General features: G+C 44.4%; 1 protein-coding gene across 26 annotated transcripts in view; it reads left to right on the top strand.

Annotated features, from left to right (window-relative positions):
• RBFOX2 (RNA binding fox-1 homolog 2) overlaps positions 1-27,850 on the top strand; it is a 174,451-nt gene that overhangs the window by 8,730 nt on the left and 137,871 nt on the right. For 24 of the 26 annotated variants that reach the window (XR_011723049.1, XR_011723052.1, XR_011723045.1 and 21 more), the window contains exon 2: positions 27,736-27,786. The exons of the other annotated variants lie outside the window; for them this stretch is intronic. Coding sequence is in view for 16 of the 24 variants with exons in the window: in XM_071729637.1 (XP_071585738.1) it covers positions 27,736-27,786 (51 nt within the window). In the remaining 8 variants the exon portion in view is untranslated. The remainder of the gene's footprint in view (positions 1-27,735; positions 27,787-27,850) is intronic. 26 annotated transcript variants of the gene reach the window in all.

Below are 27,850 nucleotides of genomic sequence, written 5' to 3'. Positions count from 1 at the left end.
GGTGTGTTATGCTACATTGATGCTGTGGGAGATGGTGTTCATCCTGGATGGTCAGAAGCTGCTGGATGCTGCCTCCTCAATGCAAAGGAGCAAGGAGACAGAACGTGCTGGAGAACCAGGGCTGCCATGGGTTGCAGCCAGGGAAGATTTAATATGTGATGCATCCAGCATGACAGGGGCTGGAGTTCATACCCAGCAAGTGCCCAGCAAGAGGATGTGACAAGGAGGTAGCGTGTGAGGTCTTAATTATGTGGTCATACATTTTATGTTTTTGGAGGTGACTTCATCTCTGTAAGTGCATTAAATGGATAATGCTTACCGAGACGCTATTAAATCCAGTGATAGTTTTGTTACCAGTTAAAATGGGTATGAGGTCAGGCTTTGGACTGAGAGCTATTCAATATTTCATTTCTTCCTTTTCATCTCATATGTGACCCCAAACTGAATTTATTACAGATAATCTAAACCTTGCACTGAATACAGAACTATGAATTTTTAATGGTCTTTTCTGTGGTACTCTCCACTGTAGTGTGGGTGCTTTACAAATACTAATGATCATATTTTTGCAGTTTTCCTGAGAGGCAGAAAAGTTATATTATCTCTAATTGTAGAAATGGGGAATGGAACTACTGGTAATAAGACTGGTTTTGGTCTTTTGGTAATTGGCACCTGCAACGTGATTTGTGTTTTTTATTGTAGCTGGTGGGGTTTTGGTAATGTTTAAATCATAGATCTGCAGCTCTCCACAGCTTCCACTGTATATATCTGAAGATCTACCCCTTCCACAGGCTGATCCTTAAATGTGTAATGTTGGGCAAGTGTAACGTGATGTTGCCTCCAGCTTTAAAAAGAAAAAAAAAAATGTGGAAAAGCTTGAATTGAGTAACTCGGTTGTCATCACAGCAAAACTTTACTTGCAAGATGAGGTTTGAAATCTAAGTTTCTTAAGTAGAAGGGGTATTGCTTGTCTTTAGCTGCAAAACCACATACCTTTCTATTTTGGCAGCCGTTTTTCCTGCTCAGAACATAGCACTTCCTAGGCTTGAATGGAGTGGGAGACAGGAAAAACCAGCATGTAGTACTGCTTTGCTGTAACATCCCTGGACATGAGGAATCAAGAAGTTGCATGGGTAGCTGTAATTGGTGTGTTTTAATCCACTGCCCCTAGCTTTTGCAGTTGAAATGCTATTTTGGGAGGTAATGGAGCTACCTTGCCTTTTGAGTTGAAAGCATGTTTCGGTCTGTCAGCAAGCAGAAAGCTGCTGTGTGGACAGGAAAGACAGGAACCAGCTCCTGACCTGCTCCTTGTGCTGACTGCATGGGGACCAGCAGCTCACCCCCTTTCCTGATGACACAGGTCTCAGCCTGGGCACTTGTGAGGTTAGTGGGGAGGGAGGCAATCTAAGGCAAGTGTTGCTGGGGAGCTCTTGTGGCACATTTGGGCTGCAAAACAGCCCAGCTACTTGGGGTTCAGGTGTCTGAATTGGATGATCATGGACTTGGTACTGCCTTCCTTCAGATTATTAAATAATGTGTCCCTGATGTGTCCCATCACTGCCTGTTTTTTATCACTTCTATGTTAGTGTTTGGTTCTGTTCTCTCCTTAGATGAATATGGTGCATAGAAAAGAGGGAACCAGAAAGTGCTGTATGGATGAGGTTCTATCATCTGCAGAGAGCCTTGGAGGTTTTTGGACTGAATTCCCTATCTTCTTGCCAGGATTGTCATACTTTGACACTGGAAGTAGTCTAAAGCTGTAGGGGAGGAAAAAATATCCCCCATCCCACTGCTTTTTCCCAAGAGGACGTATAGACCAACCTGGCACTGCCTTCTTTGTACCTTGGCGTGTGTTCTAGGAACTCTTGCTGCCTTGAAGTGATGAGGAGAGGTGATGTTGGAGCCCTCTCCTGTGCTCACACAAATCCAGTGGAGAGACCTGGCATCTGCTAATGTCAGCAGCTGGATCTAGCAGCTTTTTCTCAGTATGACCTTTATACCTAAGTACTTTTTGGAAACTTCTGGCTTCCTGGGCTGGTTAGATTTCCCTAAGAGCGGTGGTCTGCATGCCAAGTGTCCGATGTTGTGAGAGCTGGGTTGAGAGGGCACAGTCACAGACAAGAAGGCAAAGCCATCACTTGCCAGGGTGGGATGGATTCCACAATTGATTGTAGGTGCTTTTGTGAACAGGGCTGTACGATGGTTAAACGTCAATCATGGGCTGGAAAAAGCTTCAGAAAGGAGAAGGTGAAGAAAAAAGGGGATGAACCAGTTGTGGATGTTGTTTTTTTTCGAATAAAGAGGGTTAGTGTTTCCAGCTGTCCATCCCTTCTCCCAGTGCCCACTTCTGACCTGTGAGTTAGTCTTGTCCAAGAATTGGACTGTGGTCATGGTCTTGGATGTGGTGAACAAGACTATCATGTGAGTATGTGTTGTCTCATGTATGTGTCTATATATATCCATTTCTGTGTGGCTATGCCAGGAAATTGAAATTATGCTTATAATTAGATCTTTCTTTTCTGTGTGTGCCTCTGTCCACTGATTGTATCCTTTCAGAAAAGACTTGCTGTGTTTCATCACCTTACCCTTCCTCTTCTGTCTTCTTTCAACAGGTGCATCATGTGGTCACTGCTAAATACTGCAGATTCAGAAAAATAAGTTTTTGTCACTAAGAATTCTTGATGCTTCATGTTCTGTCCTGAAACCTCTCTGTCTGTGGGGTTGAGAACATATCCAAGTATATCTATTTCAGCCAGACTGTGACCAATATATAGGTTCTCCTGGGGGTGCGTGTTTCCCATGGGAAAGGTGTTGATGAGAACAGAGTGAGGTGCTGTGAAACCTCTTGTTTGTGTTTTTCTCCTATCATTCAATGCTTAAAGGGATGAATAAAGATTGGTCTTTTGCTGGTCCATGAGCTGACTTTTTCAACTTGAGTGGTATCGGGTATTTCTGACTGTTTTGCAAGCCAGGAGAAGCATGGGCTGTATTTTCTTCTTGGGCCACAACTCCTTTAAGGACTAGGAATTTTTGATGAGTGATTACACTTAACGCTGGGCAGTTAGTTGATGGATGTAGATGGAGGAGCATGTCTTGGGAAGTTTTCCTTAAATAGGCATGACCTTTCCAGTGAAAACAGGAAGATAGTTTTTGCCTTGGTGTGGTGGTTGTGGTTTTTTTTTGTGCGTGGGTTTTTTTTTTTTTTTTTTTTTTTTGGAGGGCGGGGTGGGCTTGGTGTTTGTTTCATATTTGGAACTCATGATTACTGCAGGGATTTACCATAGAAGTAGCTTACATTCTTGGTAGCTTCATGGGGCAGGGCTTGGCAGCTCTGTTGCAGTTTGATAGCGTGGTTGGATTGCTTTGCGGTGCAGTATTTAATACAGCATTTGTTCATCCTTTCTGTGTTTATTCCATTCTTTCTGTACCAGTTGTTCTCTATTACCTTTGGAGATCCAGTTCTTTCTTACCATGCTGATGTATGAAAATCTGAGGCATTTCTATGTATAGGGAAAAGACTAGCCAGTTTGTGTATTTTAACATGTAGATAGTGCTTCACTAGGTCTGGTCCATCCTATGATGAAAATGTTCTTGTATCCATCATTTTTTAGTATTTGTTGGTGTGAGGATTAAAGGCAAACTGGGGAGAGTGGGCCTGTCTCCTCAGAATGAGGAACCCCTCTGGCTATCAGGTGGTGACAGTCTGCCTGAAACAGGGCCTGCCCCTGACCATCATTTTGAGGTGTAACAGGGGACAGGTGTGTTGTGTTTGACTCTGGTGCCCACTGAAATTTTCCATGTTGCCTGGACTCAGCATTGGGCTCCCATACCTATTGTAAGATATTAAGTGGGGTTGCTTCTCTTGGATTTGGTGCTTGATAAAGAGATTATGCAAATACTCTGGGAAAGGTTTAGTACACTGGGCAAACACCAGTTTCTTGAGGCCTGAATTCTTGGGAGTTTGCAATTAAAGTTCAGAGGTTTGTAGATATGTCCGATTGATTTGGCAAGTAGTCATTTTTATTCTTGTTTCTAAATTAGGATTTTAAAGATAGTCCCTAAATCTTTGGGCCATTTGGGCCAGGAGTAAACATGTGGCATTGTTCTTCTTCCATGAGTGAATTCCTACCATTGCAAGGCTTTCTCTACCTCTGACTTCCTGAGCAGGATTTTGGTGATAAATACAGTCACAGTAAATAGTGGAGTACTTCTTAATAGATCACTCTCAAATTTAATTTGTAGGTAAGTATTTTTCTGCCTTGTATGGATTTTCCTAAGGTGCTGGTGGATGGTGAGCCTCACTTTCTGGGTGATCTGCTACAGATGAATACTGCATCATGAAGGCACCTGTCTCCATGAAGTTGCTAGACAAAATTACAATTAATTTTGTGTTAATTTACATTAATTTTGTGGAAATATGGTTGCAGTAGGAACGGAGTTTGAGACATGGTACCACTCATCTCCCAAAGGCTGCTCTGTTCCAGCAGGGCCAGGGCAGGTGTTTTTGCCTTTCCCAGTGATATGAGGGAGTCTTGCACCTCTGGCTACTGTTAAATTAGCCCTGGGTTGGAGTTACTGGAATTCAAATGTAAATTCAGAGTGTTATGCATGAAGCTAATTGGCAGGGTAAAAAGACAGCGTGCCTGAAGGAAACATCTTACCTGGAAGAGCTTAAATAGTAAGAAGGAAAATGTCCAGTAGGAAAATTTCTTCTTCCTTGCATGGCTAGCAGTGATAACAAAATGCAAATTATACAACACTAGGTTCAGAGCCCTCTGATAATACTGTCAAGGCTTCTGCTTCTGTTTACAGATTTCCCATGTAGCTGTATTAAATTAACAAGACTGGTCAATTCATTGCTGCTGTGTTTAACCCCCTGGGCAGCTATGAATCTGGCAAGGATAGAGCATCATTTTCACATGCTGCTTGGAAGGGGAGGATGTACAGCAAAATGAAGTAGTGTTATTGCTTGGGGGAAAGGTTCACGGTCACAGCTCAGATGTGGGAACCTTCTCTTCCCTTTGTCTGACAAGTCCTTTTTCCCCACCATTTCCAGCGTGGCTCAGTCACTCGAGTGGGTGAGGTGTGGTAAAGTTTTTCTGTCATGTATGGGCTAGCCAGAGACTAATGTATCCACAGAGTTTGTTCAAGGCAGATAGCATTACAGGAATCAAAACACATCTCTTGGTTCCTGTACACAGATTTAATCCGTTGTTTTTAGCAGTTACATATCTCTGTATTCTTTAGCCTAGCCTCCATTATCATGGATTTGAGCCCTTCTTAAATCCTTAATGTATGTAACTGCATTGCATTCAAGTTAAGAAGAAAAACATGGCATGAGGTAATGCACAGAAGAATGAAACAACCCACCAGATTACCTGTGGGGGAGCAGAAATCCCAGGGCACTGGGTTCAGTGGGCCATCCTGCATACCCTGTTTTGAACTAGGTGTCCTCCTCTTTTAATTGCTGCCCACTTCACCTATGGAGATGGTCCTTCCTGGGGTGCTGGGAACACATGCTGAGCTGAATGCTGCCACCATCTTGTCCTGCATCACCTTTCTGTGTCAGCAGAAAGCATGTTAACTACAGCATCATTCCCTAGCACCAAACTTTTACTTAAAATTAAGTACATCCATGGATCTGCATCTTGATTTTAGGCTTGTTTCGTATTTTCTTTAGGCTTGTGTAAAATATGTGGTATTGCGGAAAAGTTTGTAAAGATTTCTCTTTTTCTTCGTGCCCTCTCACATGAGTCTGTGTAGCTTGTGAGACTGGGATGATACTGTGTGCTTAGCCTTGCAGCCAATTTAGAAATCTGGGCTTCACCATGCACGCTTCCTTTCCTTGTCTGTTTGCTTCAAGATTTTTACTTGGCGTTTACAGATATTGGTGCAGTTTGCATAGCAGAAATTGTCCCTTTGTAGCAGCTGATGTGTGGATGAAAAACAGCTGATTAAGCCAGACCTTCAAAATGTCTTTGGAAAAAAAAATAGTAATATTAAGTTCATGCTTTGCAAATGTTGTATCAGTACTACAGGGTTAAGCAGTGTTAGGTCACCTGGTGTAGGTTGGTGTGATTGATAATCCCCCTCTGCTCTGGGCCACCAAGGGCTTGTGTCCATGAGGTACCTACAGTAGGCACAGGCCCTATGTAGTGACTCCCTGTGTTGGGGTGAAGAGTGTGAATACTTACCTCGAGGCTAAGCTCATCTGTTGGTAAACAGCTGCTGAAAGAAGTGATCCTTTCCTTCTGCAGTCTGGCTCTGAGTTTGGTTTTGTTTTTTTTTTTTTTTTTTTCATGATCTCATAGAAAATGAGTAATGCCAACGAGGAGTAGTTTATCACTATATCCATCTGGCTTCACTGTGATGGATGTTGTGGCTGTCTGCTGGCTTGCTCATGTTGGAATGGATGGGTTCACAACCCACTGTTTGTTTGGGGAAGGGTGTGGGACTGTGCCTTCTGGATCCTGCCAGGTGTTGGTGTGGTGTAGTTTATCCATAATGCACAACTTCAGTCTTGGTTTGCAGCATCTACATCTTCCACGTTGGTTTAAATGGAGTTGCAGATTAGGGTACAGCAGGCCTGACCTTTGTGTCATGGTGCTGGGAGCAAGGAACGCAGGGCACCAGCAGCTGCCTGGGGTGTCAGAGTTACCTGGGGGAGGGCTGTGGCATCCTGGAAGGATGCAGCTGTCAGGAAGGTCCTGCCTGTGGTGGGGCTGGGAGGAAGGGAGATGCTTGTAGCTGAGAACATGATGGGTAACCCCAAATGTTGAGGGGCTAAAAGGGAGGTAGTAAATCAGCAAGATTTTTCTGCGTGTGCACATAGCAGTGATGGGTCCTTAATACTGATTCTTGTTGTAATTTTTTTTTTTAAAAAAACAAAACATAGTAGCTGCATATTCACTTTCTGGAGGCTGGGAGACTCGGGAAGCTCTGAGAAGAGACCCTGGCTAATGCAGTTGAAAGAAAAGCTGTTGAGGAAGCTGGGTTGCCTCTGCTCCCCTTTCTAAAGGGAAGGTGGTGTCTGGTGCTTGTTGTGCCCACCTCTCCCGTGCTGAGAGTAGCAGTGTGTACACTGACGTGGCACGCTGTACCCACAGCACCAGCTGCACACCACTTCTGTCACCTGGGCAGCATCTGCAGCTCTTGCAGGAGCATCTTGCCCGTTGCATCTTCAGCGCTGTCACGCCGCTGTCAACTTCTCTCGCATCCCCCACTGCTGGAGGAGCGAGCGGTTGTCCTCTCCTCCTGCAGAGGAAGGGGGGATAAAGGTTTGCTGCTCCCTCCTTGCTTAAATTACCCGTGTTTTTCAGCGGTGCCTTTGTAGCTGACTGCGGGCCCTCCTTCCCCTCGGCGCGCGTCCGCAACACGCTCATGTGCCGGCACGCGCGTGCTGCCCTTGAAAACAGACCAAACTTATTAAAATCATTGCTCGTTGCCATGGCAGCTGTTGTCGCTGTGGGCTAATAGGGAAGGCAATTACTGCTGTATGCTGGGGAGCCTACGGGGAGTGTGTGGGAAGGGGGGGAAAGGGGGGAAGGGAAAGGCAGGCAAGCAGGCGACTGCATGCTGACGAGCTGTGTGATGGATGGATTGGCTGTCACAGTGAGCAAGCAGCAGAGGAGAGAAAGGCCGGAGATGCCCTATAATGAGGTTTGTCCAAATATGCTGTATTTCCACCTCCTGGGCAGGCTTACTGGGAGATTCCCGCCCTTCCTTTGATTGTCAAGGGAAGTCTCGGGGTTGAGATTCACGTTTGTGGCTGGGAGCAGCACGGTGCTGCTTGGTGACTCTCAGCTGGCCCAGGAACTGAAACATGGGGAGCTGGAAAACTTTATACACGCTGAAGATACTCACCTGGCCCATTTCCAGCAGTTTCCCCTCTGTAAATATTCCTCCTCGGCTCTTTCTTTGCTGTTTCCTGTAGGGTGAAGTTCACGATGCACAGTAACTCCAATTTTTTCGGAGTGAGGAGGATAGGCTATAAAAACTGAAGTTGGTTATGTTTTAGGAGACTTTGCTGGTTTTTGTGTGCTGCTATCCCAGTAGAAGGCTAAAACATTTTGATTATGGACCTGCCTGTGTTAGAGCCCTCTGTCTCTGCAGGTATTGAGTGGTCATATGGAAGGTGCTGTGTGTTCATGCTTTTTGTAGTCAGTTGAAAGCTGAAGGGACATTTTATCCTTCATCTTTTTTTATGGAATTTGGGCAGCACATGCCCAAGCAGTGCCAGCACTGTTTGTGACCAATGCAAACATGAGAAAAGCAGGGGATGTTGTATAATGAGTAGCTTATAGGAAATCAAGAAATTTCTTGAAAGATTTCACTGGGGGAAGTAGGTGAAATGTGTAAGTCTGCAGCTTCTGGGAAAACTCAAGGATACCAAAATCTGCTTTGGCAGTGTTTGACAGAACCCTGTGGCCCTAAATCACAACCCTCTGTCCCCTCCAATTTGTGCTGCTTTCCTTTTCTCTTGTGCTAGGAAGTGGCCTGAGACTTTGCTGCAGAGGAGTTCTCCCAGGTGGCCCTTCCTGGCCAGCAAGAGGCACATCATACAAGTTTCTTCTGGTTTCTTGAGCCTGTCATGGTGACAGCAAAGCTAAAACAGCAGTTCTGGTCCCTTACCACGGAGAGACAGCCTCAGGAGGTGTGGTGGAGGGGGAGGGGAAGGTTTTCTGGTCCAGGCACAGGGAGAAGAGTAAAACAATCCTCATGTAGCAGGCAAAATTGGGATGTTGTCTGAATTTCTCTGTCTGCTTCAGTTGATCTCCCAGCAGCCCTTTCCAGCTTCCCTCCCATCATGCCCACATGGGATAGCAGCAGTGACTCACTCAGCTGGGATGATTTCCACAGCATGCGTGAGCCCAGCTTCCCAGAGAGCTGTGGTATCAGGAAGGAAAAGGTTTCTGGTGTATTTGATCCTTCAGTAAAGGTTGTGCTGTGTCTGTTTAATTAGAGTGTGCTGCTTTCTTTACCGGTGCACTAAATATAAATGGAGGAGCTGGTCTAATGTACTCAAAGTTGCAAATGTCAGGAGTCAATAGCTTTATTTTCCTCTCACCAAATCTGATTTGTATTTAAGTACTGCCACTAAATCTAATGATTCAGTAATTCCCGTTTGTTAAAAAGGATGAGATACTTAAACTGAGAAGGGCTTCATACTCTTCTCCCTGACTCTCTCATCCCACCTCTGTTTTACAAAGGAAGAGCTACTGGGTTTGCAGATGTTTGTACAGTATGATCTGAAGTGCCAGAAGGCTTCACCTGAATATATGTATGAAGTTTGTGTTCAGCTAAAATAGAGCTGTTAAGATTTTCTCTCTGCACAGTTTTTGGTGCAGATTTTTACGTTCCAAACATTACCTTTGTGACAATCAAAAGAGTGCCGGAACAATTAAAAGAAATAAAAATGCAGTGCAAATGAAAAAAAAGCTGCTGTTGGGGTCCTTTGGGCTTCATCTGCTGAACTATAGTCTAAGTTCTAGCAGGCCCCAGGGGGACTGTTAATGGGACAGACAGAGGTGCTGAAGATGCCTTGCCCTGTCCATCTGCCCATGCAGGAAAAGGAGAAGGTAGTGACCAAGATATTCCCCCCTCCCTAGGGCTCCTACCTGTTCTACCTCCATCTGCTCAGCCTTGTACAGTTCCATCACACACCCTGAGCTGACACTCATTGGCCCTGTCAGCCAAGAGGGCCAGTGCCATCCTGGGGTGCATTAGGAAGAGAGTGGCCAACAGGTTGAGGGAAGTTATCCTCCCCCTCTGCTCTGGTGAGGCCTCACCTGGAGTACTGTGAGCATTCTGGGCTCCCCAGTTCAAGGAGGACAAAGAACTACTGGAGAGAGTCCAGCATAGGGCCACTAAGATGATTAAGGGACTGGAGCACCTGCTCCATGAGGAAAAGCTAAAAGAGCTTGGGTTGTTCAGCTTAGAGAAAAGGAGGCTGAGGGGACAATCTTATCAATGTTTATAAATATCTAAAGGGTGGGTGTCAGGAGGGTGGGTCTGGACTCTTCTCCGTAGTGTCCAGTGATGGAACAAAAGGTAATGGACACAAGCTGGCACACAAGAGATTTAAATCAAATATGACAAAATACTTCTTCATGCTGAGAATCTATTCCACAGCACTGGAATAGATTCTAAGGGATCCTGCTCTAGCAGAGGGGTTGGACTAGATGATCCTTTCAGAGGTCCCTTCCAACCCCTTACCATTCCATGATTCTGTCAGCTGTAGCGCGGTGCCTGGGAAGTACAGCTCCCTGGGATAGTGCTGGCATTGCCACTGTGTGAACTGCTCATCCCCAGATCAGTTGTTTGGAAAGTCCTTGGGAGCAGAAATGATGGGGAGAACTCCTCATGTTGAAGACTGGCTCAGTGCTGTTATCAGCTGCCTGGTATGTGGTGAGGCTCTGTGTCTTGCCGCCGGCTGCTGTAGCTGCTGTTTGTTCATGCCCTGGCCGATCCAGTGTGCTTTTCCTCTGGCTGGTGGGATAATGTGGGGTACCTGGTTTTGGGGAAAAGCTGGCTGCCGGGCTGGAGGAGGAGGGAGCACACATAATGTGCTTGAGGCATGTTTGCCATGTTGCAACATGTGTTGAGGGAGGCCTGCCGTGAAAATGGGAGCACCCAGAACATCAGGTTGATCTTCCAGGTTTCTTTTGGTTTCTTTTCTTTGACTTGAGGTCTGGCAGAATGATTTCAGCATTAGATGTTTTTTCATGGAAAGGAGAGGAAAATAATCCAGAGATACCTCCTGCTTCTCTTGAGGTTTTGCCATTTGTAGAGGGGGTGGCAAGAAGAAATTGTGTTTCTGGAGTATGTTAAGTTGTAATCAGTGTCTGTTCTCAATCTGGGCGGAGGAGATGGAGACTCTCCCCAGCGCTTCTATGTGTTCCTGGTAATCAGCAGACATTACCAACCAGAGCACAGAGGATTTTTTCCAAAAGCTGTTTCCTCAGCTGCGTGATGCAATGTTGAGTCAGTAACTCTGTCGCTTTGAAGGTTAACATTTCTCATGTCCCCAACACTTTTTTATTGTCTTCCCTTATCCTTCCCCCTCCCCCCACCCCCCAGCTTTTCCTATTTTTGATGGACTAATCTATCGCTCGCCTTTCCTAGGGTAGAGCAGTGGCTGGGAGAGATTAGCCTCTCTCCTCTTCTGCTTTAAGCTTTGGGAGCCGGGCTGATAGAGAGCACATGACCCTCCTGGTGGCTTTTCCACCCCGGCGGGACACAGGGAGCTGTGTGTGAGGGGAACAAGCGGTGCTGTGTAGCTCAGCGGGGCTCCTCTCCTGCTGGTGGCAAGGGCAGGCAGGGCTCGCCAGATCCTGCCAGCGTGGCACCGTTTGGTGAGCCGGCGGCTTTCCCTGGCAGCGCGGGGCTCTCCCACCCTCGTGGTGCTCACAACCCGTGCAATTTTGGCCCTGTAGCGGGGCGGCTGAAGGCAACGCAAGCCGGCTTCGTCTTTCCTCCGTGCGGTGTAAGCGAGCGGAGCGCCTGAATTATTCACTCCTCCTCGGCCCGACGTTCCTATTGAGTTCCCCGAGTCGGGGCACCTTGCCAGCACCCAGCGATGAATTCATTGCTGCGCCTGCCCCAGGGGCACCCCACGCCGTGTGGGTTCAGGGGAGGGGGGTGAGGGGGGCAGCTCAACCCTGAGTTCAGTAGCTGCAGGTTGGTGAGGTTGGGTTGCCCCACGGCCCTTCCGTCTGCGGCGTAGGTGGAGGCCGGCCCTTGGGCTGCACGAAGGGTTGTTGGCAAGTTCCTTGTGTTTATATCCATCTCTGCCTCGCAGCCCTGCTGAGGTCTGCCCAGGCTCCCAGGTCCTCACCTTTTCCTACCGCCTCTCCGTATGCAGTGTCTGGTATTTTACTGTATCCTATCCGCATTTCGTGGATTTCTCTGCAAACCACCTCTTGGTTTTTTTGCACACCATTTGAGGTTCTCCTCTTTTCCACATCCCGAGTCTTTCAGGGATGATTGTGCTAAAAAGCAATCATGTTTCACATTTTCTGAGAGGAAATGTTTCCTTTATTGTTCTAATGGAAATCATTTCCTCTTTGCTTGTGAGGTTAGTCTTACTAATGCGAATATTTTTTTTTTGTTAAATGTTTAAAAAAATCTCTACTGTTTATATTATCACAAATCATAAAAGCTACCAAAGACACGTTTTATACTTTTGGTGGAGGTTATCACTTCACTTTGCAGGAACTGGGTGTAAGTTTGGTACCATCTTCACTGTGTTGATCCTCTGCTTTGTTCCTCTATATTTTCTTTTACAAGCAAAGACAGCAGGTGGCTGGTCCCTGGGGAAGCTTCCTTTGACCAGAGTGCTCCCTGGTCCCGGATGACAGGGTCAGATGGAGTTTCAGGTCCTCCTGGCTGCACAGAGGAGTGTTTTTTCACATCTAATTGGATCATGTAAATCAGCTCGTTCTTTGTCTCATCCTCTTTGTCCAGAACCCCCTTCTGGTGATTTTGATGAATAAATCAAACTTGACTTGGTTTGAATTTTATTTAGTTGTTACATTGATATTTAAAAACTGCTGTATCTGACAAGCAATGTAGGGCTAATAGTAATAATTGTGAACAATAATTCCCCTCAAAAACTGATTTCTGTAGTAGGGGTAAATGACAGAATACAAAGTGGTTGGGGATAGATTTTTAAAACTTAAATTCTGTGTTTTTGTAACATTCTGGGATTTTAGTGTTTGATGAAGTGTTAAAGAGCCACTATGGCCTGACTGATGTTGGAGAAAACAGAGCTCTCTTCCAGAGAGAAGCCCACTCCTTTCACTCCAGTGTGGACGCTGCACCTTTCTGCTGGCCAGTGGAAAGCTTTCCTGTGGAACGCCATCCCCTAAGCCAAAGGCAAAGTCTTTCAGATGCACTGCTCGTCTCCCTGGCCTCAGTTTGCAGTACGTGGCTGTGATGGGCAGCCTCAGGGAAAGGGTGTGCTATCCTTCTCCTCCTTTTGACTCATGCCTGGAGCAGTGTAGTATGCTGTTAGCTCTGAAGTGATGGCTGCAATATTGCTTTTCAGTGGCTTTTCTGCAGTGAACAGCAGAAGGGACTTGATTCAGTGGAGAAAAAAAGAAAAACTCCAGGAAAGCGTAGATCATTGCGTGTGTCCGTAAGCATTGACCTGTTATTGAAACAAAAAGACTGGAAGGAAGGAAGGAAATAGAGGCTAAAGTCACCTGTTTTGTCCTTCGTGCAGGCAGGAATGGAACGAGGTGTAGTATTCCCTGTAAATAGAGGAGAGGGAAATATCTGAAACAAGCTTCCTCCTATTGCTTTTAAAATTGGATGAGTGGAAGGAAGACTAGAAGTTACAGAGGTGTGAAATGTGTAGTGGTGTTCATCCAACAAAACCAGGTGAAAATCTGGGACTGTGCTTCCCCATTAGCACACAGGGCTTGCAGACGTGTTTTTGCTGTGTGCAAAAGCATTCAGCCCCTCCAGAAGTAAGTACAAAAACTGATGGACTGGGACTTTTGAATGGTGAGGCCTACATGTATTCAGTTGAGAAGCTAAACCTTATTGTGACATGTGGCTTCTGGGATGCAGGAGAGAGCTAGAATTGTCACAGCCAGAATTTGGGGCTTTGTGCTTTTATGTCATCTTTGTGCAGTAGAGATTTTAAGTTTTGGAGCTTCTCATTTATACCTGTTTTAGCTTTAGTAATGGCAGCAGGAGAAAGGGGAAACTTGTTTTTCTTCTTTCCCTCTTTTTTCTTCCCCCAGGGGATTTTTTTGACGGTTTCCAGAAGGGAACAGATTTCCAGCTCTGTCCCTCATCCTCCTGATCTGATTGAAGAGCAGTGGGGGAGAGAAGCAATCTCATTCAATCTGTGATTTGCATGTGTTCAACCCTTCTGTCCTGAATCTGTACAGTGCCTTTCTGTGTGGCTGATAAGAGCTTCCCCATGCAGCAGCAGCATCTGTGTGAAATTCCAGTGTCTTTTAATTTATTTTTATTTTTTTCTGCTGCTGCTTTAAAGCTGCAAGTAATCCTCCAGGCACCAACGCTATCTTTCAATAGACTCTGGCTGATGCTATGCTGTCTTCATATGGGGTGGGATTTGGTTTTCCACCCGGGAGGATTACAAGCTTCATTTTGACACAAATATTTATGCACTGCAGGTGGTTATGTTGGTGCCTCAAGACTTGATTTTTGGCACTAGGAAGATACACTGCAAATCCAGCAACTTTCCTAAGCATTTCTTCCTTTCTGTGACAGTTTTAGTGCTGCAGAATTCTCACTGGGGCTGATTGCTGCCTAGGAAGTTTAGGGGTCTGTTATGTTTCAGTTTTGTCAGGCTCTTATATAGGTATGTGTAATATATGTGTACAAATGTACATTTTTATATACATGCACAGTGTTCCCTTCTGCAGCCATAGTCTGGGTGCTTTCTTGTAATCCATTAAACAGAATGACTAATACAATGAGATGATATTTGTTCTTTCCCATCCTGTTTAGGAAGATAAATATATATACATATATATACATATTTAATTTTTTAAAAATTCTTTTTTTTTTTTTTTTTTTTTTTTTTTTTTTTTTTGAGAGGGAGAGAGAGAGAGGATTTGAAGTAAGAATGTGCTTACCTGTCCAGGAAAGGGGTGAAATTTGCCATGCTCCTTGGCTTCAAGAGTAGCCTGTTTTGCAGTATGACCTTGGTAAATGTTCATCCTGAGATCTGCTTAGCCATTTATGTGGAGAACTGCAGTGATTCAAGGCATGAAACTATCACTCTGGTTTCTGTTTGATTTGGAGTTTCCTGAAAGCTGAAGTTGTGTCCTGTCACTGTCATCATTGCCATAGTCTGGCTGGGAGGTAATGAAAGCATTAAACATTGAAGCCAGGTCATATTCCAAGCTGGGGTGGAATCTCTCAGCTCTTGAATGTGTGTGGCTCTTGGATGTGTGTGGATTTTGTTATTGAAGGTTGTGGCATGAGGCTGAGAAGTAGGAACATTTCTAAAATATGGATAGCTCCGATAACAGAGGATGCGTGTTTTTAGCAAACTTAATAATGAAGTCTTCCGTGTGCTTCATCCTACCATCCTCATCTTCTCCAGAATCAGTGTCAACCCAGTATTTTAGCAGTTGGTTTTGTCAGATCCTTGGCATCTCTTTGTGACAGTGGCTTATGGGCTTGTAGCAAAGAGCAGTGCTCTAAAAGTTACGGAGGTCACAGATCCAAAGCACTGAAAATAGAGAGTGTTTTTTTTCCCCAAATTCAGTGGGGAAAAATTAGCATCTGTTTTTATAGGTCCTTACCAATCACTGATCTGAAAACTAGCTACCAAGTGCAGGTAGATGTAATTGATAAAATGCCTTTTCCCTCCAGGATTCTGACTATCCTGTAAATAATTAACATACCAAGCGTGGCAGCTTGGTTCTGGATACTCATGACTACTGTCTGTAGAGCTCATGAAAACTTGCTGAAGCAGTGTCAGTCTTTGGTAAAGCAGCAGCAGACTTGAATTGTGCCCAGCTTCTGAGGAACAAAGAAAGGAGAAAAGTACAAGCAAACATCACCTGTATCTTATTAGGCCTTACAGTATTGGAGATATTTTGGCATGAGGAAGGAATGTCTTGAAGTGTGATCAGAAATGAGAAATTTCTTCTGCTGCCTCAGATGACTCTTCGATGTTTCTTATGATCAGCTCTTCAAGGTTCTTCCAGATCTTAGAGCAGTGGAAAAGATGACTGTAAAAAAGGCTCTGAAATGCATGGAGGTCAAGGACTGGTAGTTGCTAAGAAGGAAGTTTGTCAGCAAAGCTCATGTTGCAGTTTCATCACAGGTTTTCACTGATCTAAGAGTATGCTTCCATTGGAAGAGGAGACCTGTCTTCTCCCTGACTCTGACCATGTGGTTCTACACCCTCCCATGTGCAAGTGTTAGAGATTACATGGCCTGTAGTGACCACCTTTGTTCATGGAGCTAATCCTTCTCCTTTTGGAGGGATTAGTTTCCAGGAGGATCAGCAAGTTGATCTGACTTGCTGTGTTCTTTTGTGATCCCTGCTGTGGGTGCAGGAGATGAGGTAGGGCTGGACACTTAGGAGCAGGAAGGGAAAAAACAGAGTGATTCCCTTTACTGGTAGTGTGATTTTTGAGGTTGGTGTAATCTGACTGTAAAAACCATGCTCTCAGAAGGTTTCTATCACTGCTCAAGGCAGCTGAGTTTTAATCTCTTTATACTTGGGCCAGGCAGTCATTACCAAGTGTGCAGAAGGAAGGAACAAGTAGAATCGAATTTATAGGGCTGCAACTGCCTAGAACTTTTAATAAAAATTTTGGCTATATTTACAAAGAGACCTTGAGAAACTAAACAAAAAAGGCAAGTGGTGTTTTGGCATGGGTTGAAGCTTTGACTGGCCCCCTAATCTAACTGTTTGCTGTGGTGCCTTTGGTCCACTCCAGTTCAGGAGTTTGCTATACTGCCAGTTTTTCTGTAGTTAATTTAAGACATTTGTGTGTTCAGCGGGAGGGTGGCTCCCCCCTTTTTTTTTGGTGTGCTTCATTTATGTGCCACATAGGAAGATACACAATGCTGTAATTTCAGGAGCTGAAAATTCTGTTCTGTTCTGCATTTCATCAGGGAAGGGAAATACAGCTTCTTAATTCAAAGAAGTCTCCAAGGACTGCACACACAAGGGGTTTTAAGACTAAATTGTGAAGGAAACAAGCTTTAGGTGAATATGCTGTGACAATCCCTTCCCATGCATGCAGGCTTACAAACCAAGTGGTAATTTCAATTGCCTTTAAAATTTGGTAGAATTGTAATGCTATCACCTTTCTAAAAGCTTTGTGGAAAATGGTGGTGGAGTGGTGGTGGGGGAGAGATGCAGGCAAGTGGCTTGCAGAGGGCAAGGTGGCCATATGGAATGGATTTTGCACTTCATATGGAGCAGGCAGATAAATTAGTGGCATGTGCTCCCTTCTGCCTGCTGGGACTATGGCAGGGGACATGATGAGGGGAGTTGTGGTTATAGCTGAGGGATGCTGGTATGGGAAGCAGCCGGGGGGCAGAGGGTACAAATCAGCCAGGAACAAGTTTCAGTTAGTTCCACCACTGGAACTTGTAGCTTGTTTATTACATTGTCTTGCAGATGGGGAAGGGAGGGGACTTTGAGGCTTTTTTGTGTTGTGCTTTTGCTGCAAGGAATGTGCAATTGGGGGCATTGAGACCTCCTGGACGTGGGTGTGTGGATCTTTTTCCAGTGGCTTCAGACTATTTGTAAAGACAATGGGGTGCAACTGAAGCTCTGTAAGGAGGTTGTCTGCTGTTTCTGGAGGCTTTCTGATTTTTAACTAGATGTAAAGCTGGTAAAAAAGAGAGAAATGCATTACGGGCTGGTGGGATGCTACAGGCAAAAATTGTGACTTTCTCTTGCCTGTTTGTCAGAGGTCTTGCAGCAGGTATTTTGATGCTGCAGTCATGGCAAAGACCTCTACCATGTGTCTTGACCTTTCATAGGATAAATTGTTCCTATGACCTCTTGCTGTTTAATGACTATTTTACTTTTGTGGTTGATGGCTGTATTTAATGAATTCATAGAATATTTTGGCTTGGAAGGGACCTTAAAATCATCTACTTCCAACCCCCCTGCACAGGCAGGAATATCTCCCGCCAGACCAGGCTGCTTCAAGCTCCATCCAACCTGGCCTGGAACACTTACAGGGAGGAGGCACCCACAACTTCTCTAGACAACCTGTGCATGAGCTATACAATAGTATTAGAATATTCAATGCCTGAGACTGCTGGCAGTCTCTCACTTAATTTTTTCCATTAATACGTAAAGTTCTTGGCCCCTGTGGTGGAATAGGGGCAGCAGCTGCAGCTTTTCCTTCATAAGCAGGGTTAGCACTCACATCTGGGACAAACTGAAGAATTTAGACCTCTTACAGATGCCTTGCTGGATGATTTTCCTCTACACAGTAACACAGTCTTTCTTAGAAACACCTTTGGACTGGCTTGCCTTGCTTCGGTGTGCAACAAAATGGAAGCAGTAACTTGGCATAAGTCCCCTGGTTTGTCTCCATAGCCATGTTGGGTGGTGTTTTGTTTTGAAGCTCCCTCTCCCTGCAGAGCACTCTCTCAGCTTTTTATAAGCATCCTTCCAAAATGAAGGGCAGGGCATTCTTCCTTTTTCTTAAATTTTCAAAACAAGGAACGTACAGAAACTCCTCTCAAATCTGTCCCAGAGAGGAGGTGTTCCCCCCCTTGGGAGGGAAGTAGAATCTTCGATCAGTGCTCCCTTTTACATCCCCCTCTAGCTGTGACCATTGCCTGCTTGGGGGTGCTTTGTTGCCCCAGCATAAGTTACTTGGCCAGGTTGGGGCATCAGCTGTAGCCTGCCATAAAGGACAGTTTGTCTAGGGTAGGTATTTGTGATAGCTTTGGCAGGATTTATCTCTTTTCATATACTCGGTAGGGAGGTGTGACCACAGCTACCATGCAGGCATCTCAGGGTAATAGTGTTTAGTGATACTTAGCTTTGCTTAACAAGGGGGTTTGTATAAGAGAAGTGGATTCCAAGGAGTCCTTGGTTAGGACAAACATTAGTTTGAGAAAACCTGTTATTTTAAGACCTTTTATGAATTGCACTCCAGCTATAGAGGTCTTGGCGTTTGACCACATCCCATCCAAACTGTGGATCATAAAGAGATGGCAATCGGTTAGAGAGTGGATGTAAAAAGCAAAGCAAAGCTGTGTTTTCTGTAGTGGAATGGCATTGTGTTATAGCAGGGATCAGTCATGTTATTTTTCATATGTAATTGCGTAATTGGGATGTTGAAAGGTTAGCTTTGATTTTGTTTTGATATGTTTCTACATTTTTGTAGGCAAGTGTGTAGCACTTGGATGTCTAATTAGTAGAAAAACCCTGAAGGATACTGATGTGTGTGAATAAAGGTAAAAGCAAAGAGAGGAGGGTAAGAGCCTTGAAGCTTTTACTTCCTTGTGGAGGCAGCAACCCTTGCAAGGGAATATAAACTGTTCTATGGTGATTTATTCTGGTAAAATTCAACAGTCATGACCTCTCCTTTTCCTTTTTAAAATACAAGCAAATGGCATTTTGGAGACAGACACCTCTTTGTCTCCAGAAGATGTGCTGAGGCACTAATGGGCTGTCCCAGTCCTTATTGGAAGGGGCCCTTTGGGGTTTGGAAATGGCTGGATTATTCTGTCTTCTGATTACCTTTGAGGCAGCAGCAGAGCATCACCATGATGATATGTTTCACATTGTGGTCTTTTTGTCCTCTTAAGAACAGAATTAAATCTTTGGTGTGCATCTGGAATATTTGTCTCCCCTGGTGTGGATTCTCTTGGCAGCCATGTGCTGATTTTTAGTACAGACGTGAGAGTTTCCAAGGGGTCAAAATCCAGAGTGAGCCCTCAACATGCAGATCTTCCAGTTGGGGATATTCTAGCTGCAGTTGGACTCACTATCCATGTTTTCCCTATTAGGTGGAAAATGTGCTCTAGGTCTTATTAGGTGGAAAATGCGCTCTAAATGCTTTTACACCAGGACCTCTTCTGAACCAGTCTGCTGCACAGAAGGTGGAGCATTTGGTCTTTCTCTGTCCCTTGTGATGCCACTTTGGGATCCTCCTCATGAGCAGTGGGGGCTGCTGTGCTGCACAAGCTGACTTTGAAGCACTGGGGGGGGGGGTTGTTCCTTAGTATAGATGGCCTTTTGTTCATTGTGGTTGGGGGGAAAAGACCTTTCCGAGGGGGATGAAGAGGCCAGGCTTAATGGTCTTGAGAGGGTATTTATTTTTTTTTTATTTGGGGAGGGAAGGCCTGGGAGTTGTTTCTCTCTTAACTGTTTCCAGATGGTGCTGCTGGAACACAAAGGATTCTGGTGTGTTTGGGATGGCAGTGGCTGAGACCCCCAGCTCCCTCCGGTGCTTCCTGTGCAGCTCCACAATCCTGCAGGCTTAATCAGAACCAGCCCTGGCCTCCCAGGCACTCCTGAAGTCTGGCTTTTCTTCACCCTGCACCCCAAGCTCAATGCTTCCCCCTCCTCTGGGCTTTTTAGCCCGTTGCCATTCCATCTCCAGGCCCTCAGCCTGTCTTTCTTCTGTGTCCTTCCTCTGGGGCCAGCAGGCTGGCTGCTGGCACTCACAGTGCCCTGGAGTGAGACTGTGTTTGGCTAGACTGCTCCAAGAAATTAGGTCTTTGGGGAAAGGGAAGATGGTTTGTAATGTGAACCTGGGAAAATAATTTCTGTAACTATCTAGGGCGGCTTATGCAATCAGGCCAACATGTCCAGGGCACAGAAAATTTCTCTCACACCTATTTTGCCTGCAGCACTGTATATTGCATGATTTTGTCTGAATCATGTGCTGTTGTGCCTCTTTTTTTGTGTGTGTGTTAATTTCTCTAAAAGCAAGGCAGATTTAGATTTAATGTTGCAACCTCTTCACACCCAACCAACAAATTTAGTTTTAGTCTTCTGCAGGAACAAGTATAATTTCATAATGGTAAGTAGGAATACTCTTCTTTCCTTATATCCTTTGGTCAGCAGCCTCTGAATATCTGCAAAATCAGACAAAAAGCTTGTGATTAATCTGACTTCCCCTCTGGACCCGAGGTCTTTCGTCTCCCTCATCCTGTTCTCTTCCATATTCTCCATCCTGGTTTTTGAAAAAGCAGAAGCAATGAATCTGTCTTCTAAGGCAAAACTCTGTAGCAGTCTTCACCTTGCAAAAGCTTGTAGCAGTCTTGTTTGAGCAAGCCAGATTTTCATTGCCGTGAGCGTGTTGCTCTGTAATGAGTGGCTTAGCATGAATTACGTATGACATTCTTCCCCAGCCTCATGTAACATTATGGCATCCAAAGGTGCCTCCAGTGCTGGATTTTAAAGCCTTGCTATGAGCCCTGTCCTGTTCTCGCTGGAAGTGAAAATCAGCTGCCATTTTATAATGCTTCTGCCTACTGAAAGAGAAGGGGAATCAATATTCTGTGCTGTTGACTTCTGTGCATGCAGAGTGTCCCTGTATTTGCTGGATCATAGATGTCACGCTGTGCACAGTATTCCCAGGGGCTTTAACTCGGAGTGGATCTATTGTTACCAGGGTAGGTCATGGACCAACAGAGGCAGGCTCTATTTCCTTTATGCCTGGAGCAATACGAGGATGCTGCCATATGTAGTTAAAAAAAAAAAAAAAAAAGTGTATGTTTTGTACATGTAAATGAAACTAAATTAATGAAATCTCATCTCTTGGAAAAGCTGAACCACACCCCTTGGCTGATCTAGAAAATGAAAATCTCTGTTGGTGAAAACCTGTTCGTGACCTCCAGACGGCGACTTTCGTTTAAAAAAAAAAAAAAAAAAAAAAGGTCAGGGAAGATTTTGCATTGTTAAGAATTTCTGTAGAATACTTCGATTTTATTTCCTCCATTTTAGCTGTGGAAGTGCTGTCTATGTATGGAAGTGCCTCTTTTGTCTTCAAAACTGGACATTTGCATTGTAACTTCATATGGATGCTGTCAGCGTATAAAACCCCTGTGTGCGTTTGTGAACTAATTGTATATTGAATTTTTTAGTAGACCTGAAAGTTTAATTACTGTTTGTGTGTGGTTTGGTAAGATCTGTATTCGTGTGCGTTCTGTTCTGCGGCTTCTGCTCTCCCAGTTTATTGTTCCTGTAGCAGCTCTCCCATCCCATGCATCCAACACTGCTGAGTCCTGATGGAAAAATGATAAAAAGGAAAACCTGGTGTGCAGCGGGGGATGTGTGTCTGTGTGTGTGTGTCCCCATGTGTGTGTCTGTGTGTGTGTGTGTGTCCGGGGGGGTGGAGGCCGCTGTCGCTGCAACAACAGGCCCAGAATTCCAGGAAGGAAGAGAGGCCGGATAGGCCTCCATCCCAGCCTCCAGGTCCCGAAGCGAGGAGCCCATGGGCACTTCCCTGCTCCCACAGGGGCGGCCACTGGCGCTGGGCCCTCCACAGCTGGAGAATCCCAGTGACACTTTGGGTTTTCCTTTCCTCAAGAAGAGGCCTCAGTAGTTTGGGAAGCTGGGGCCCTGCCAGCCGGCCTGTGTATTCCCTGCCATCAGAGGCGCGCAGTGTACTTGGTGTGGCGCCTTTTATTATAATATCAGGCTTTTAGTCCCCAGAGACACTTTAAAAAAAAAAACATGTAGTGGGTAAGGAGTGAGATACAAGCCCTGTTACTTGTGTTCTTGTGAGCACAGGTTGTTGATGTCAGGACACTTAACAGGGAAGCAAATAAATGGAAGTCTTTTGCTAAATGACGTCTGTGCATCTGGAAACTGGCCAAAGCCAAGAAGCAAGTTTGATTGGAAGTGAAGACAGCTGAAGGGAAGATTCCCAGGCTATAGATTCTGTTATTTGAACTGCAGAGGGTTTAGTGAGAGCTATATATCAAATTAGGGTAAGTATCGAGGGAGAAGGGTGACATTAAGATCCATTTAAAAGCTACTGTAGTTCAATTTTTCATTAATAATTGGTAATTCAGCCTTAGATGCCGCTTTTCCCATTAATTTTATCCACAAACAATTTGGCGCAGGAAGATGGCACACACAGTTGAGAAGGCAGACAGAATGCATCGGATACACTTGGATAAAGAAACTGGTATTTCCTTTTTGGCTGTAAGTTTGTGTAGGGAATGGTCTAATGAAGAATGAAGTATTTTCGTGGTAACTGATAATAAGGTCATGGCATTTACAGTTTTCCTAGTGCTCTCACACAGTTAAAATACTAAAAAGCCTCTTTAAAGACACTCCCCTTCCTCCCTCAGCACAGGGTTTCTGTCTTTCCTGCTATGCAAGAATTTAAATAAAAAATATGGTGAAAGCCACTGGGATTTGGTGAATAGTGTTGGGATTTCTTACTGGCTTGCAAACTTTGTCTTTGCAACTGTTACTTTCAGATTAATAACTTAGTTGCCAGTGTTTTCAGACTTTTTAAAGTAAACCTCTTATTCTCTGTGTTCTAGAAAAGTGGCTTCTGTTTGGCTAGCACAAATCTCAGGCAAATGTGTAGCTTCTGCTATCTGACCATTTTGCTTTTCAGAGGAACAAGTAATTTTTTGTTGCCTTTATTTCATTGCTTTGTGTATTCCAGGGGTTTCTGGTTTTCTGGAGCTGGGTCTCTCCTTTCTGTGCAAGCCACGGGGCTGCTGTGCTGCTGGTAATTCTTGAGGGCAGCCACAGCAGAGGCAGGTAACCTGTTCTTGTGTCAGTTTTCCTGCTATTGTTTACAGTGTGGTAGTGAAATTTGAAAGAATTGTATTAACTCACTCCTTTTTGCAGCTTTGTCAGGAAAGCAGGCACATTGCAGATCCAGGGAAGAGATTGCTTGGTCTTGTTTCTGAGGTTATCTTTGCAACGAAAAGGACTCGACATTTCAGATTGAAGCTTGGATTCAGGAGGAATTGATTCTCAGGCTGGGGAAATATGGATGAACTCACTAACCTAACAATTCCTACCAGCAGTATTTTAATCTGCAGGCTTTAGGTTTAGTTTGGCTGTCAAGAAACAGGCACCAGTCAGGCCTCACTGGTTGTTGTATCTGGCAAAACGGAGAGTCCATGCTATAAGATTAATTGTTCTGTGATCAAGTTAGGTCAAAGAGAATTATTGCCACTTTAAGCTTAAACTGAATTTCTTTTTTAAGAAAAGGGTGTGAGAGAATTTTCAGATCTTCCATTATGTATTACAGATGTGACATTTTCTCCAAAGGACTAACTGTACTTTAGTTCTCTGTGGCCTTTCATAAGAAGGTTCATAGCATCTGCAGGGCTGATCACTTCTTATTGGTGTCATGGTGTAGTGACAATTCCTTGTGTTTTTAAGATGTGCCTTGTTCACCAACTTTGAAAATTTATCAGGTTGAGAAGTGTCCAGGAGCTAAGTGACCCCAAAGCCTGGCTGTTCTGCCAGTGCAAAAGTGTCACCTTTGCACTGAAACCATTTACAAATAGCTGCACCACGTTTACCTTGTGACCCGAGATGGTACACATGGCTTGCAGTTTGTGGCAGAACTTACTATTGAAAATGTAAGTGGAGAAGAAATTGTGTTAGCAATGCTGGGAAATTAAAGAAGAGGGAAGATTAAAGGTAAAAGGGGGGAGGGTTAAAGTCTTAGTGGTTCTGACCGAGTTGTGACTTTCAACCTTCTGAATCCAGCTGTCTGGCACAGAGCTTTACGTGTGCTTTACTGGTGTACAAGCACACTTCTTGCACGTCCTACAGAAGCGTGGAAGCCCATGTGTGAGATCGTTGATATTGTTTGAACAAAATCACAATATGTGTTGCAGAAAGCTGTTGCACTGTATTAGCTTCTAGGCGTTTTTTCTCTCCACTCTCAAGCAAATTGCAAGTACCCGAGAAATGCCTTTCAGTGGTAAACAAAGTAATGAAACTTCCTGGTGGCAGTTTGATTTGATTTTGCTGGCTAGCGCTGCCTAACTCAATTTCTTTAATGTCTGGTTGCATGTTGTTATTGAAAGAGAAATGTAATTGGCAGGAGGGAGCCGTGAGAGAGATGGAGTTATCTGGGGATTCCCTCTCCCACCGGGCTCCTTCCAAAAGGCAAGGTCTCTCCTTGTTGGTAGGCAGGGTATTTAACTCTGTCAAACTTACCCTTTCTCTCCTTCCACTTCCATTTTGTGAGATTGGTTTTGTGCGTGTGCAGGCAGAGGAGGAGGCTGAGCTGTATCCCCAGCCTCTGCTGTCTCTGATCTCCTGCTAACTAACGGGGATTTTCTGTCTGGACGTTGCTGGACTGTCTTATTCCACTTGCAGAAGTTTAACGCTTTCGCTTCTTGCTCTGCTTAGTTTTCAACAAAAGCCAACACTGTATGGAATAATCATGCAGCAGGCCCCAGATTCACCATTAGTGACCTGTAAAATTGGCAGCGCTGGAGATTATTGGCAGGAGACGGTTTCCCTAGGCACTTCCTGCCTTCTCTTGGAGAGTTAAGTTCAATTAGAGCAATGATACGCACAGCGGGGATTTTGCAAAGATTTCAGTGCTTGGTGGAAGCGTTGCTGTATGCAAGGCAGAGATATCTTTGGCCTTTTTGTGACCTTAGTGCTCCAGCTGCTACCCTCTTTCTAACCTCTGCTTTCTCCGAACTCCGGCTTTCCTAATGTAACCTTCTTTCACCTTCTGATGCAACAATATCCTTCAAACATTTTTAGTCTGCCCTTTGTGGGGTTTGTCGCCTAAAAAACAAAGGTAGATAGCTGACTGTGTAGTTTGTTTGGTTTGTTGGTTTTTTGTTTTTTTTTTTACTTAATTAGATTTTTCTTGTTTCTTTCTGACCTCTTATGTACTATGGACTGCCCTCAGATCTCTGTAACCCTCTTTCTCTTTTCACACTCTTCTGATTTGTTTCTACTTCTGAAACAATTCTGTTTCTAGAGGTGGTTTCTGGGCTTTGACATCAGGAAACCCCACAAAGTTTAGTTTTATCTATTTTTTGCCACAGCCTTGTGGTGACAGTCCCTTTTGTTAGTCCCTTATGTGAACAAAGAACATCATCCTCAAAATACCAGTTTCTTTTTCCTAGCTTCATTGTATCCTCTGCTTGTGTTCACTGCCCCCCTCTTTAGTATCTGCAGTGGTAACTTCACTGTTCATTCCTTATTCTCTGTTTGGAAATTTTCCTGGTTTCTAAGGTATTGAGAGAGACTGGCACATAACTGTGTTTGAGGTACTGACCTGGCAGGTGTCTGTACAAGCACTGTTAAAAGCATACCTGGAATGGTCTCTCAGAAGAAGACCACTGTATCTCCTGGTACAAGGTGGTCATTTGTGGCACTTATCCAAGTTGTTAAACTAGTGTGTTGGAGAAATAGCAGTCACAGTATTTTCTTATAATATGTGCTTACATTGGGGGAGAAAAGTACTAGCTGTGTGGTTTTTATCATGGTGTTTTAATTAAATTCACAGTTAGAGACCAAGAGCTCAGTCAGACCATGGTACTGTAGCTATTAGTCTCCACTTGCTTTTTCCAGCTTCTGTTTTATTCCTTCTGTTACCATTTTATTTGTGGAGTTTTGTGCTTTACCTGCTTGCTGGCTAGTAGTATTTGAGAAGAATGCGCTCACAGGGTGGTCGACCTAATTAATTACTGTTAATCCCCCAAACTGGCTGCCAGAAGTTTTGTTGTCCTTGAAGCTCTCATACTGTGCATGTTACTGTAACTTTAGTATGAGAGCCTGAGGAGAGACTCGATGTTTCCTGGCAAGTTTCCACAGAGAATCCCTTGGGCAGGTTTGAGGTAAAGAGGAAGAGAGGGAGGACGAATATGAACTTAAAATAGCATTGCTAGTCCTTGTATTGAATTTTTAGCACTGTGCTTTTTTAGCAGAAGTTGTCTTAAAGTGTTCTTGAGTAAACTGAAATCGTGCCAGCAGCCACACACCCTGTGTAGGGCGGGAGAACTCTCTTGTAGGAGCTGGCTTGTTTAACCCAAATATCCCAGCACAGGCTCCAAAGAATCCAAAAAAAAAAAAAAAAAAAAAAGTCTTACTAAGGTGTGAAGCTGACTGAAGTGGTTGATCGCTGTTAGCTGCAGGCCCATAATATCTTTGCTTTTGACAATTTGGAATTGTTTTGCTGTGTTTTGTCAGGGTTCCCCCCCCCCAGGCCCCTCTTTCCCTCCCTCCTTCTCAAAGGTTGCTGGAGAAAGTGCAGGGCTGTCTTAGGAGTTTTTCCATGTAAGCCAGAACAAGTGAATAGGAACAGACTTGAAAACTGACTGGGGAGGGTGACTGCCTCCTTTCCTTCTCCTAGCATTCTGCTGGGAGTTGCTTGTGAATGTGCAGACAGAGGTACCAGGGTGGGACTGAAATAGGCTTTGCCTGGTTTACTTTGTCCTCCACACAGAGAGGAAGGTGCACACACAGGACACGTGTGAATGCCCCCTTCCCTATTTGGAACAGTAGTTGTTGGAGGGAGAGTAACAGGAAATAAATTAAAACATAAAAATAAACATTTAGGAAGCATCATGTTACCTTAATCCCCACTGCACTGCTAAAATAGAGATGAGTCTGGGAATTTAATTGAGGAATTCCAGAAGTGCTGGAGGTTCACATATTCCTTCAGAGTAATGAGGCTGCCAGTAACACAAGACTTGTAGGCTCAGAGTCCCTTCTGAGGCGAAGTAAGAAAATCTTAAAGGATTGATTTCCTGTTGGGTGTGTGAGCTATTTGCTCAGGCTAACTGGAGTGATTGAAGTTACAGTGACTGCTTTTCAAGTTAAACTATTAGTATAGTTTTGAAAAGGAGAAAATTGACACTTTTATGGCTGATGTTTAGGGAAGCATTTCTTCAAGACTGGGCAAGGTGGGCAGCAGCTTCTGTAATTTTATATTCTGTTTTGTTGAGTTTTCATAAAGGTAAATGAAGTTTGCATGTAGAAATTCTCTGGAAAATTGCAAAAATTACACACAACTGAAATTACAGGGGGTAGGTAGGATTGGTTTGTTTATTTTACAGCTTTGATTTCTTTTTCTCTTTTCCTTCTGCACAATTAGGCATACACACTTGAAAATGAATCTTAGGTATATTGGCTTACATGGAAAATAGAAAATTAGCAGAATACCTTAATCTTAGCTTGTTCTTCCCCCATTTCATGCAGGTTCTTGTTTCCATCTGAGTTAAGACAGCCATATAATTCCTTGGTTTCTATTCCTTGTAACCGCTACATTCACTCTTTGTTTTCTTGTCTTGCAGAGCGAGCCTCTGACTTCAGGTTATCATGGATACCCAGCAAGAGACAATCAAGTAAGGGTCTGATTGCAGTGAATGTGTATGTGCTTGTGTTTCTACACTTCTGGATGTTTTTTCA

The sequence above is a fragment of the Heliangelus exortis genome, chromosome 1, assembly GCF_036169615.1.
Source record: "Heliangelus exortis chromosome 1, bHelExo1.hap1, whole genome shotgun sequence".
NCBI classification, from domain to species: Eukaryota; Metazoa; Chordata; class Aves; order Apodiformes; family Trochilidae; genus Heliangelus; species Heliangelus exortis.
The sequence above is the reverse complement of the archived record's forward strand: the minus strand, read 5'-3'. Positions and strand labels throughout refer to the sequence as shown.